Source organism: Conger conger, chromosome 8, assembly GCF_963514075.1.
Source record: "Conger conger chromosome 8, fConCon1.1, whole genome shotgun sequence".
Classification (NCBI taxonomy): Eukaryota; Metazoa; Chordata; class Actinopteri; order Anguilliformes; family Congridae; genus Conger; species Conger conger.
Window position 1 is genome coordinate 46,828,822 of NC_083767.1, and position 13,795 is coordinate 46,842,616.

Below are 13,795 nucleotides of genomic sequence, written 5' to 3' on the forward strand. Positions count from 1 at the left end.
ATCAGGCCCAGGTTCACTTGGACCTCCTGGTTACATGGAGAAGCCCACACAACCTTTATCTCTGAGCTTTAGGCTCACATCCCCTTTTGCACTCTTTCAGGAAGGGCCAGATCCTGGTATTGGTTTGGTTGGCATTGTCACGGTGACATGGAATGTCATTCACTGTCTTTCCTGGGCACTCGCCCTTCTTTTCTCTAACTGCTGTATTGGGTCAGCTCATGTGCAAAACAAATGAAAAAACACAACTGCATGCAACTACACTATTTACTGTTGCCTGTTTTCTAGATAGGGGTTCTAAAATACAGGAATGGTTTATATGCTGTTTGGAGTGACTTTCTCCCAATGGGATTCACCTGTGGGGTGGCCTGTAGCATAGTGGTTAAGCTACATGACTGAGACAGGCAAGGTCGGTGGTTCGATCCCCGGTGTAGCCACAATAAGATCCGCATAGCCATTGGGCCCCTGAGCAAGGCCCTTAACACTGCATTGATCCAGGGGAGGATTGTCTCCTGCTTAGTCTAATCAACTGTAAGTCGCTCTGGATAAGAGCATCAGCCAAATGCCATTAATGTAATGTAATGTAAATAAATAAATATTAAATAAATACCCCATTTAGAAGGGCTGTATAGATGTAATTCTGTCTGACTTACAGCTCGCATACTTTCTCCGCCACGCCCTCCTGGGGGGTGGGTGTGATCGGAGGTGGAGAAACGGAGAGCTGGCGGATAGTTCTCTTTCTGACGGCCATTGGCGCACACTGCAGCCCCGTTCCCTCAGGGGCTGCGACTGCGGATGCCTGCCATTTGTCAAGAGCTGATCAATGCCAACGAGGGCAGCCTGCTTATGCATCTGAGCGCGATTACAGATGACTCAACCCTCTGTCTCTGATGTTTCCCGAACTTTCCCCCCCGCCCCTTCTGATATTACCCCGCCTCCTCCAAAATTCCCACAGTAGACGGACGCTATTTTTGTCTCTGGATCATGCATTACAAGAAATAAATGATGCTGTCATTATTACACTGAGCGGTATTGGATGCGCAACAAATTCATTTTGGCTCCCGTGTTTTATACATGACTATGCATCCACAGAGAGATATAGCAGAAAAGTAATCATTAGTCAACTATAGCCCTGATGTGGCATAGCTGGACCTGGGCAGCCTGGTGTCAAATTTGTTTACTAACTTGGTAAGTAAAAGCAAAAGCAAAACCGGCTACAAACCTGTTTGTAACTGATTTGCCATAAATGGTTACGCATCAGTTACCCAACACTTATTACCCTCGTGTAAAAACGTACAGTCCCGTTGTTGGTACACTGCTTTAGACAATGTCCTAATGTCCTTTCAAAGCAGTGTCATGGGTTGAAATGCCAGTGAGGATTTTAAAATGTGGCATAACATTTAATTGGGTATAATTTTATTTTGATACATTATTTAGGTGCTTTTTGAGACAAATTGGTTTGGGGCACGTTTTGAAACATAATAATAATAGTAATATACTTTTATCCAGGGCACAGAGCTGTTATACAGTATGTACCGGGGGGAGTTCTTACAGTGTTAATGTTATCAGGACTTTTTGTTTAACCCTCACAAGAAACTTGCAGTTAAACTGTGAAAAGGAAGCATACTTTAATGACTGAGCCAGATCATAATATAAATTGTGTTATTAATTGACTGACTGACCTATAAGCGTATACATACGTGAATCGTATGTGAATTAATTCCTGTGTTTAGCCTTTATTGGACCAATGATTTTTGGTCCACCTTCATCAACCATAGCAGTCTGTAGTAATACCGTCAACAAGTGGTTAATAGAAATGTGAAAAATATTGCAGTGAATCACTGTGCCATTTGGTCCCTTTGAAGCAGCGTGTGTCTGGCTGTCTGGGTTCATGGTGTGCTTCCTGTCTCTGTGTGATAAGCTGTAGTATCATTTCTTAGCCCTCCATCAGTTTCCTCCGGGATTTCCAGAACACTCTGTCCTCATCGCAAAATGTCACACTGGCCTGACAGTTTGCTCTCTTTCTCTCCCTCTCTCTCGCTCTTTCTCTCTCTCTCCCTCCCTCCCTACCTCTCTCTCTCTCTCTCTCTGTCTCTCTCACTCTCTCGCTGTCTCATTATAGCGGGAACACAGCGATCCTACACAGAAGATTTAATTCGGTCAACAGGGAAAACAATTTCTTCCAACTTTAAAAACACACATTTTTATTGTTACAGCCTGTACCCTGTAAAAAAAAATCAAAAGAACAGGGCAGCAGTGATAAAACTTTACTTTTGCAAGTGACACGTAGACCCTCTATGACCCAGCCCCTGCCCCCCCCCCCCCCCCCCCCACCACCACCACCACACACACATACACACATATAACCAATGTGAAAACTCATGCAGACGCAAGCACACACACACACATACTGCATATGGAGTTTCATGTTGTTATAGGGCTTGATAACTGCAGTTCTCACGTGTTGTTTCACAGTGGTGAGTTCCTGGTGTTGTGGGCTGTTGGATGCCCACCTCAGGCAGCAGGCCCGTGATTCACCTCCCTTGCCCTTCACTGCCTGGAATGAGCCTCTCCAACCGCACATAAAGCAGAGTCACTCGCTCACGCGCTCCCTCTCTCTGTGGGGAATCGGGCTGCACACCGTCTGACTCAGCTTTTACAGCATATCACGAAGCAGCTATTCTCAGTCACCACTCTCTTTTTGTCTCTCGCTTTCTCTCTCTCGCCCTCTCTTATTATCTGTCTCTCGTTATCTCTTCCCCCCCCCCCCTCCTCACACACACGCATACACCAACCCTCTCCCTATTTTTCTCCTTTCACACATCTCTGTTGTAGGATATGTTGCCTATATTTGTCTTTGAGTCACCTCCCTCCTCTCTCAGAAGTGCAGAATGCCATCCCTGGCACGGTTACTAGACCGCACACACACCCCAATTCCTGCCTCCATTTCCACCTGTCCACCTCTCCTCCGACAGACGTTCCTCACCGTGCTGCAGTGCCCTGTGACTGCCCTTCCTAGGGCTCATTCAGAGAGAGCGCAAGTTCCCCTCCTGTCTACCCACCATTCCTCTCGCCTTGCCCTGCCTTACCCAAAACTATAGAGAGGTAAATAAACAACACGATAACTCCTTTCTCATGGCTGTAATTCTTCAGCTTTCATTTAGTCAATACCTTTATAATGTTCATAGCAGGCTATTTCTGGCTTTTAATTCAGTAAGTCATGTGATACTGTGTCTCACTCCCACGAAGGGTCAACATTGAGATGGATTATCAACTTTCCCACATCCAAAGGTCAGCGAGAATAATCAAATGTTTTTAATGCTCACATAAGGGTCGGTAATTCAATCAAACTAATGTGATGGTTAAATCATTATGTGCTACTTGTTTGTGTGTGTGTATGTTTGTGTGTGTTCTTATATGTGTGTGCTTGCGTGTGTGTCTGTGTATGTGCATGCTTGCGTGTGTGTCTCTGTGTGTATGTGTGTGTGTGTGTGTGTGTGTGTGTGCTTGTGTGTGTGTATGTGTCTGTGAATTTATCATCAAATGAGAAAAATGATTTAATTATATTGTGGAGGAATTTTCACTATCACTGAAATGCAAAATTAAATCTGGCACCTTGTCTTGATAATCACATGCAGTACCTGGCATTTCACCTGAGCAATGGGAGGAGAATATGTTATGCCCATAGATGGATGTTGATAAGCCCAGTGTTGTGGTCGCATGCAGTGTCATGCTGTGTTATGCAGGCAAAGCTACTGCTGCAGTCATTAGTGAAGGCTTCTGCGGTGGTTTCATAACAGACTACACACACAAAGGCGTTACAGAACAGAGCCCAACCCTGTTTAAGACAATCCAGAAACTCTGGCCAGCTCCCAAATCATGTGATCACAACACGGATATCACATGACCCTCTCCTGGGAGGGTGGGAGGGGTGAGGCGGCATCATGACTCAGTAGTTTCCACTCGGAAGCTTGTGTAAGTCATCACATGACTGGCGAGAAAAGATGATTGTTCCCTATGTCATCAAAAATGATACGGCCATTCCTTCGTCTAAGTGTCGGAAAAAATGTTGGCCTTATTTCAAAGGTTAATTATTGTTTACAAACAGGGACACATTGTTCCTGGTGAGAGAGCATGGACAAATGGATAAACAACAAAAATAATTGCATGACACATCAGTGGATGCATACTACACAGTAATGTGTTGTCTCTTATGGCATTGGGTCTATTTTTAAGCCTTTTGTTTTCCCTGCTGTAAGGCACTTTGTGTTCCATGCTCAAAAAGTGATATACAAATAAAGTTATTATTATATTTTTTTGCTTGTTTTTTTTTTGTTGTTGTTGTTTTTACAGTTTTCCATGCTGAAAAAAGGTCTATCTGCTGTCTTTGAGATGTGCGTGTGAAGTGCTGTAATTTAGTGTTCCAGAAGCAGGTAATTAATAAAACCTAAAGGATTCCTTAGCTCTGGCTTTTATAAGGGCTCTTCTGAAGGTCAAGATGGCCCTGTTAACATGCAGGAGTGAATCACTCATTCAATGAAACCTTGGAAGTCAGTAAGAATTTCTTTGAGGTTTCCATGGAAACCTCAGCACTGACCAGACCATGCCGTCTGGGTGGCTAAGGCTAATTCATTTCAGTATGAAGGACTGCCTGCAGAAGCCAAACCAAAATGGAACCGTAACCATTTGCTGAGCTTTTAAATCACTCTACTATTCTCCTAATTGGTCAGTGTGGGGCAAACACATGAAGAGATGGAAAAATTTGGAAATATCCTGCTTTTCTAATTATTGCTGTTTTGACTATTTCTGCTTTAAGAGAATAAAACTGCCCTGTCCAGGCTTTTCAACACACTAGTTAGGTACAACAGAGTCAACCTCAGTCAACCTCAAAGTCAAGGCCCTGTGATGTCTGCATCAGGGGTTCACTTCCCTGTTCTCAAATGTTCTGAATGAAAACACTGCTGAACAGCAGAAAGAGTGATCTCTTAACATGACCTCAAATGATGACAGTCTAAATTCAATTCTAACAGACATCCATATCTACACTGTTTAAAGATGACTGCGATTGCAGGCTTCGCTGTGTTCCGGAACAACCAACACCCATTTCCTCAGCAATTTTCTGAGCACTTTTAGCAATTAGCGATCGTGGACTGGGGGCCGTTGTCTATCATGGACGTAATGCCGGCTTTTTCCCTTTTTTCTCTTCATCCAGATGCACCTTGATTGACTAATTACAAAATGAGAGATGTAGTTCTAACTGTATGACCACTTGACATTACTTGAATAAATGTAATTGCATGCTGGCGTTTTCTATATTATTACACAAAGATAATTGATTGAGATTTATTATAGCAATCATGTTGTTCCTATCATAATTAGCCTTCAATGACAGCATGGAGAACACATGCTTTTTCTATACTTTAGAAGAGACTGAAGAGTCCTCTAATCCATCACCCCCTCCCCACCCAACCCCCCAAAAATAAATGCCTGGGCAATACTGTAAATATCATTACAGGACTTAGCTCTGTTTTACTGATGAACCCCAATCTTATGGGAGATCCCCAGTTGTTGACGGGAGCTGAAAGTTGAGTTGTTCAAATGTGTCAGCCCAAAACTATTCATTGCTAGTACAAACATTCCCAGCTGCTGAAGTATGTATATTCTGTTTGTGCTACACAGATTTGTGGGTATTGTATATCATGATCTAATTTTGTCTGTAGGCCTATTCTTTATTTAAAGCCACAAAATATTGCTTGCCGGTGTTGTTTGTTTGTCTTTGCAATTAATGCTGAGGCATAATGTGAAAACATGGGTGTGTTTGGGAGGGCTACAGTGTTCAAAGAATCTATTGCTTATAAAATGTGTGGGAGGAGGAAGAGTGACAAATGCCCCATCCAAAATGAAATGCTCAATACGATTTATTATTAATAAATCATGCTGTCCATAAATGCATTTGTGAACACTTTCACGTACAAGCACAAAGTGTCTGTCGAAAGAAAACATTCTAGCAGCTTCACACAAATGCCCACGCCTCACAGGGCCCATAACAACTTTGTGACCATAGCCAAGATCAAACTATATGTCAGCAGTATTTATTGCAGGGTAGTGTAACTGGGATCACTTTGACCTTCCACTTACTGTAACAGTTTTTTCTCTTTGACCTGATACGTATTAGACATTTGTCACAGATCCCATAGCTATAGTATCTATGGCCAGTGCTATTTATAGAGCCACTCAGAGACACGGAGCCCTGTTAAAGTGTATCTGTGTCATGTGGCTACAGCTCTGCCCCTTACTCCCAAAATGTGTCGGGAATTTCTTTGGAAAAGAGCATGAAGGATCATACAAGCATTTCTATACCGTCGTTATCCGCCACCCCCCGGCTCTTACGTAAGAAAAGCAGCTGACACGGTCATGGATCCAAGCAGCTGCCACGGGCTGGAGGTCGAAGCCAAGGTGGAGCAGGGGCCGCTGGTGGACATGCAGATGGCCGACCTTAGAGTCCGGGTGGAGGAGCGCGTGTTTGCGGTCGACCGGACCCTGCTGGAGCGGGGCAGCGAGTACTTCCGCGCTCTTTTCCGCTCGGGAATGCGGGACTGCCAGCAAGAGGACCTGGACTTAAAGGGCCTGAACGCCCGCGGCTTCGCTATTGCGCTGGACGTCCTGGCGGGCGGGCGGCCCACGTTGAGCGGCGACGAGATCTTGGAGGCCGTCGAGTGCGCCGTCTTCCTTCAGGTGGAGCCTCTGACCAAACACCTGGTGAACCTGCTGAACTCCGATAACTGCTTACTCATGTACCACACGGCAGCCATGTTTGGCCTCCTGGAGCTCTACAACAGTGCGGCCCTGTTCATCCGGGACATGTATCGTGATCTGGAGGAGGACCTGAAACGCCTGCCAGAGGAACTTGTGGAATACGTGGAGTCACTGGAACCCAGTGTGTTCGTAGCAGTCGGCACACACTCCAGCTGCACCAGCACAGAGCTGCCTCACGCTGCCACCAGGACCGTGTGTTACCTCAATGAAGACAAAAATTGCTGGAAGGTTCTAACCGAGCTACCGATGGAAGTCAGCACCTCGATGGCAGGGGTGGCGGTCCTGGAGAATAAGCTATACATAGTCGGGGGTTTGTGCGGGGTGCACAAAAAGGCCTCGGAGTCCTTCTTCTGCTACGATGTGGTGACAAATGTCTGGAGTGCTTTAGCAAGCCCTCAGCAGCCACGCTACAACCTCATGCTGGTGGGCCACGAGGACCACTTGTACATGATTGGAGGAGAGTATGAGAGAGCACTCATGTCTTCGGTGGAGAGGTACCACGTCTCCGCCGGTACCTGGTCCTATGTGTCTGACCTGCCCCGGCCAGTGTCCGGTGGGGCCTGCACCAAGGCCTTGTCCAGAATATTTGTGTGCTTGTGGAAGCCGATGGAAACCACAGAAATCTATGAGTACCTTCCCAGCAGAGACCGGTGGGCTCTGGTCACCACGCTCATAAGGCACCAGAGTTACGGCCATTGCATGGTGGGTCACAGAGACGACCTCTACGTGATGCGAAACGGCCCCTCTGACGATTTCCTGAGGTGCATGATGGACTGCTACAGCCTGACCTCAGGTCAGTGGACGCCGTTGCAGGGACACTACCCCAACAGCAGGGGTGCTCTTTTCACCGCAGCGGTGAGGGGCGACTCAGTGTTCACTGTGAACCGGACAGCGACCCAGGAGTACACCGTCACAAACAAAACTTGGAAGCAGAGAGCCCAACTCAAAGGTTTTCCCAGGAGTGGCTCTATGTGGACGTTTTTTCTCAGGCTTCCAAAGGCAGACACAATGCCTGGGCGGAACAGTGTGATTGACAGCTGATCTGATGAATAGCTGTGATCACCAGCCAGCTTTAAAACCATCTTTAAACCCATTTCACTGATTGGATAATACTGTATATGAAACACAAAGCTTAAGTTATTAATTACACCTGAAATTAATTTTTTTACTGTAAACGTAAATACAATGACAATAAATAGTAATGAAATTAAGATTATTATTCATTAGACATAAATAGTATTCATTAATAAGAGTTATTTCATTTCCAATAATGAAATTGTTTGATTGAATATTGTTAAATTTTCAAACATGATTAAACATTTGAATATTATGGAAAATGAATAATATTGAATAATGATTCAGTGATTTCTTATGGTAACCACAACTTTGTATGTGGTATGTGTGAGAACAAGTGCAATTGTTCTTTACTCCTTTCTAGTAACATAACATTTTGTATAGTGTATCTTTCAGGCTTACTAAAATAAGATGAAATGATTTTTTGTTTTAGTATTATTCTATAAACAATGTGAATTTAGATGAGCGAGATATGGGGGAGGAGACTTTTAAAGAATTTCAGCATCTCCTGTTCTGTAATAAAACTAATCTGAAAGAAATCTGAAAGGGTGCCATCAAAATGGTGATAGAGTGGGTTGCTTTAGAAAGTGGCACAAAAATACAAACTGCTCAAAAGAGGCGAGAAGCCCATGCTAGATGAAACAAGTATGTCATCTGTTTATAATGAGCAAGTGCTAGACATGACAAAAAACAGTGCAACTAGAACTATATACAGGCACGCAATGAATATATACAACAATAGCTGTAGCTACTACCACTCTGGTTTCACAAATCTTTTTCAGGCAGCAGTGAGTGCATTTCTGCCTTTTTAATGTCTGCCAGGTGATTGGGAGGCAGCATAACCATTGGAGAGCAAGATAAAGTAATTGGCAGGTGTGTAATGTGCATGTTTGAGGAAATTCACACACACACACACACACACACACACACACACACGCATGCAGGCACACAGACACACAAAAGCACACACACACACACATACAGTAGATGAGCAGGCTTGGATTATACAGGAGGTTTGACAGATCTAAATAATTACTGAAACCATGAGAGATGGTATCAGAGTAATTACATTACATTACATTACATTACAATCACTTAGCAACTCCTCTTATCCAGAGTGGCCTACAAATGCGGAGACCATCAGCGATAGTCTCAGGAATATAGGAGTGCAGCATTATAGAAGGCACAGAAGGCCCGTTTATAATTGACAAGGGTAAAGTTAGCGGAACAAACCATCAAAATTAATTAATTAGGATTCAAATCCATGTGGTCTTGTTTTGCAAAAGGATTGGTGCAGTCAAGGATAGAGCCTATTCAATGGCTCAAAAAGAAACTGGGCAGCAGTCTGTTTCTGCTGTTTTAAATGCACAGCAAGGGGGCGAATGCCAATCATGCAGTGTTATTGTAATTATATAAACGGATAATTGTTTCATTGTGTGCCTCTTTTATATACTGTAGTGATCTGCTTGGGTAAGGCAAGAGATCTACTGACTAGGAACCACATGCAAGTGTGAACTCAGTCCAGAGATCCCTTCATGGTGCTGTAATTAAAAATTAAAATGGCCGCAGAGTGACAATAACAGGGCTCAGCAGTGCAGGCCTGGTGGAGACACACAGACCCACTCTAGCATATGCCGATGAATATTCATGCAGATTTTTCGCACTGAGACAACTGCACTCCTTCCTTGAAAGCGCGAGAGTGCCCCTCTCATACAGCGAACATCCGGCTGCCAGATATGAAAGGTCAGCTCTTAAAAGCTTTGCCAGATCTGTGTGGCACATGACACATTTTTTTTCATAATGATCATTCCCTCTTGCTCTGCTCTCTCTTTCTCTCTCTCTCTCTCTCAATATTAAAATGAAAAACACCTCTGATGCCTCCATTTATCATCACAGGACATGTTTGTGTTCATCTGCAAAGTTCATCCTTATGTAATCTTTATATCACAATTATATCATATATCGTCATATCACAATTCCTTCTTCTTCTTTTTTTTTTTTTTTACCAGAAATGACATGTTTTTATTTTGTATATATAAACAATATTTATTTTTATTCATGCATAATATCTAAAACATTATGTATTTGTATGGACCTTGCTGAGAGTTGTGGCCCAATTCGTTTAGCATTCACTCCCAACAAAATGTGTCAGTGACATCACAAACACAAAGAGTACATAGGCAGCTCACTGTGATCTCAGAGGAACTCGGCACACACCAGCCTCAGTTACAGTAGCCATTGTCAGGGCGTTTTACAGAGGAACAGTGCATGCGTTTTACTATGCCCTGGCAGTGGGCAGCAGGCCTGGCTCCTGTCTGCCGGAGGGGTAGCCAGCAAGTGTGGGAGCAGGAGAGATGGCATGGGCTGTGGATGCCAGGCGCAGAAGGAAGAAGTGGGTGTCTGGCCCAGTGCCAGCATGGCTGCTAAATATGTTCATTCTGAGCTGAAAATAAATCGCAAAAGGGGTCAGCTCAGGACGCCACCATGGAGCTCGTTTGTGCCCATTCCAGCTGTCACCCAACGCCACTGCCCAGAGGGATGTGACAGAGAAAGCCTCAGCAGGCTTCAGCTGGCTCTATACACACAGGGTCCCCGTGCCAAGCGTTATTACTGTTATCCTGGGGTCTAAGGGATGCAGACGCAGAATATATAACATATACATTATATATATTTAAAATCTTTGTCTGTGTAATCTTTATAATAATTATTGTGAACCAATAATTGAACCATCCCCAAAAGCTCTCATATTTAAGATTTTACTGTATTTATGTATTTTGTTCATAGGTAGCCAAGTTCCTTAACCATACATGTTGTTTATAGCATTGAGACATTCATTTGGCAAACAGTTGGGTTCAGTCCTATGATGTACTTGCATTACAGTATTAAAATGCAGGAAGAGCACGTTTAGACCTGGATTTGCAATGGTTAAACAGCAGTTACAACAGCAGCATACCCCTTCGGATTTGAAATTACAGCCCTCTGGGTGTGAATTCATTGTATTAACCACCATTTTGTATCCTATTGCCAACAATTGCATATTCTTACAGGGGCCGTTGCTATCATTAATGATACTAGCCCAGCCGAGGGGATTAACAGGAAACCACCTGGTGAGGCAGCCTATATAGCACGTGCTATCACAATCTTTTCTTTACATTGCATCATTTTCACACTGCAAACATCGGCATCCATTGAATGTTCGATTTTCACCGGGCAGGAGCCATTTCAACATTTTCTGCCTCAAAATATTACTGAAATTACAGGTGGGAGGGATACTGCTTTCAATATGAACCAAAAAGAGTATTTGTTCTGTTTTTCATGTGTTGTGAAGCAATGGGTTTCAACAGTAACAGCCACATCTGAGTGACAGAACTCGAGAGTTTGAAACGCAACTGAATCAAGCATTCATTTTATTCACAATGGCCTCTCTGGAGCTCTCTAGACACTGTTCCATGTAAAAGCTGTTGTGCATTTTCATGCGGTGCTGAATAGCTGCATTTGTTCATGGAGCTGTCGGGAGAATCAGTGATATGGCAGCTTTTTGGCGTGATGATTTTGTCATTCGCAGCAATCCCGATTTTTGACACAAAACATTCAACATCATCTTTACATTAATATAAATATGCCGAACATTGTCCCAAGCTGACCTTTTCGATCAAGGCCACATTGTTGACCGCACATAGCAACCACTTTCCTGCCCGCCATCCACACCCCCCCCAGCTCCACTCAACTCCTTCCACATCCTATCTAAACAGCATTTGAGGCCTTCCATTTCCAACAGCCGAGCAGCTCAGATTTCACTTAGTCAGTGTATAATATCAGAGACGGATGCTTTTTAGTGGCTGCGAGAATAATGGGTGCATACGAGGTCAGGTGCGTTGTGTATTAAGGGTAAGGAGGGAGGGTAAATAGGATTTGATAAATATAACACTGTGAATAATACCACCTCGCTGGCCAGGCATTGTGTCTTATCAATTATTGATCAATGTAGCCTCGGGCACAGAGAAGCTTGGACACATTTCCCCGGCTATTCATGTTTTTTTTTATCCATATGCCATTTCCCTATATATTGCTTCGGTATCACACCCTCGGGAGTATTAATGTTTAAAAAGGGCTGATCACTGTTTTTTCAGATGTGCTTTTATTTCAGTCCAGGGCCCCGTGAAGGCATTCTGATGTGCTTTTCCGTTGTACACCTTGTAAAATTTAATGCGCTCCGCGGCGTGGTGGAGATGCCAGGAGTCGTGATGAAAGGGGGATACTGACAGCGGAGTGTTTCACTCCGAGTTCTGGATTCGCCCTCGTTCTCATCAAACAGTTGTAATTATACCGCAGAGGAGGCAGAATTACCTTCTTCAAGGACATATTTCCGAAGAGATCTGACAGGGAGATTTATTCGGACCACGTGGCGTGGTTAGCGAAGACGTGCCAGGAAGAGGGGGGGGCTCCTTCACAGCTTCCTGCAGGGCCCAAAGAAACACCGTACGGCACGTGCTGCTGCACCTCAAAACCCCAAAACCGGGTGGTCAGCGTGGGTCCGGTGAGGAAGCAGCAAACCTTGAATATCGACCCTACAGGGACAGCAGCTCACTAACCACTGCTATCTCCCGGCATATAAGCCAAACCAACCCAAGTTTCTGTTTCTATGCTGTTTTACATTCCATAGAGCATACGTATTAAGAGTGGCATTGCCGTTTTTTGGCATGGGGTTGAGACAGACCATGAAGTGCGTTTGGTCAGAGTGCATTGCCTTTTTTTGGGATGGTGTTGAGGTGAGGGTCTTCATGAAGTTGTGAGGTTGCAGGGTTGGAGAGAAGCACAGCAGTTGCCCTTTTGAGTTCTACATCCATACATTCTGCAAAGTACCTAACTAGTATTGCTTATGTGGACATTCACCAGTATGAATCAGCCAAGTAATGTATACAAATGGCTGATGTGCCTGTCAAAGAAATATGGGTAACACTTTATTTTAAGTGTCCAATGTTGACACAGAAAATAAAGACACACCAATGTTGAATGTTTACAGAGTTAAAGCAGTGATATCACCTTAATATCAGTTCAGTGTCAATATTTTCAAATTTCACTCTGTTGATACTCAACATATAGTTTGTCTCTTAACGTTGTCACCAGACATTTCTTTGTCACATGAGGATGTAATTTTGGTAAATGACTTTGGGAAATTAATGTTGATAGAGTCATGTCATATTTAGTTGACTGTTGCACTGATGCACTTTACATTAAAGACAGGACATTTACGTGCAGTAGATAGCAAGCTGACTGTCAGATTAATATTTGATGCTCAGCTGATGTCTGCTCACTCAGTGGAGAGAGCTGATAAGGTAATACTTTGTTGAGTGTCAATAGAGTGTTTCTTGACAAGAATTTACCCTCCTGTAGGTTTTATTCCAACCATAATTTGGCACACGTAATTCTACTAATTAGTAATTCTACTAATTAGTAGCTCAATAAGATCTCTTGCGGTTCAATGAGGTATGCATTGTTTGGTTTGGAATGAAATCCTACAGGACGCTAGATCTGCAGGAAGAGGATTGGGCCCTGGTGATTATGCCAGGTTGGGCCCTGCGTTAGTGCAGTCAGCTGCTGCTGCAACTACACAATAGCTAGTCCCAGTTCACCATTCAGTCATTATTGAGGGATGCAGACTTAAACTCTCCATACTGGGGTGATGCAAGCGCCTACCCCCTGCTGCGGAATCAATCTCTCACCTCCTCTTCTTCATTTCAACAATGGTCAACTGACTTTCCTTTTCTTTGCTTATCTACAACATAGCCTAAACGAATGAAAAGATCTGACACTGAATCAATCTCCCCAGACAGACAGCTGCTAATTAATCACATTACTCGTCATCACTCATTTTGTTTTTCCACACGGAAGTTACGTTTCCTGTGAG

The 13,795-nt window shown here is 43.8% G+C and overlaps 1 protein-coding gene across 1 annotated transcript; it reads left to right on the plus strand.

The window, feature by feature from the left end:
* Positions 1-6,285: 6,285 nt before the first annotated feature.
* On the plus strand, positions 6,286-8,065 carry LOC133135727 (kelch repeat and BTB domain-containing protein 13-like). Its single transcript, XM_061252957.1, has one exon. It carries the CDS (start codon positions 6,412-6,414, stop codon positions 7,852-7,854), a length of 1,443 nt encoding a protein of 480 aa, XP_061108941.1. The 5' UTR covers positions 6,286-6,411; the 3' UTR covers positions 7,855-8,065.
* Positions 8,066-13,795: the final 5,730 nt, after the last annotated feature.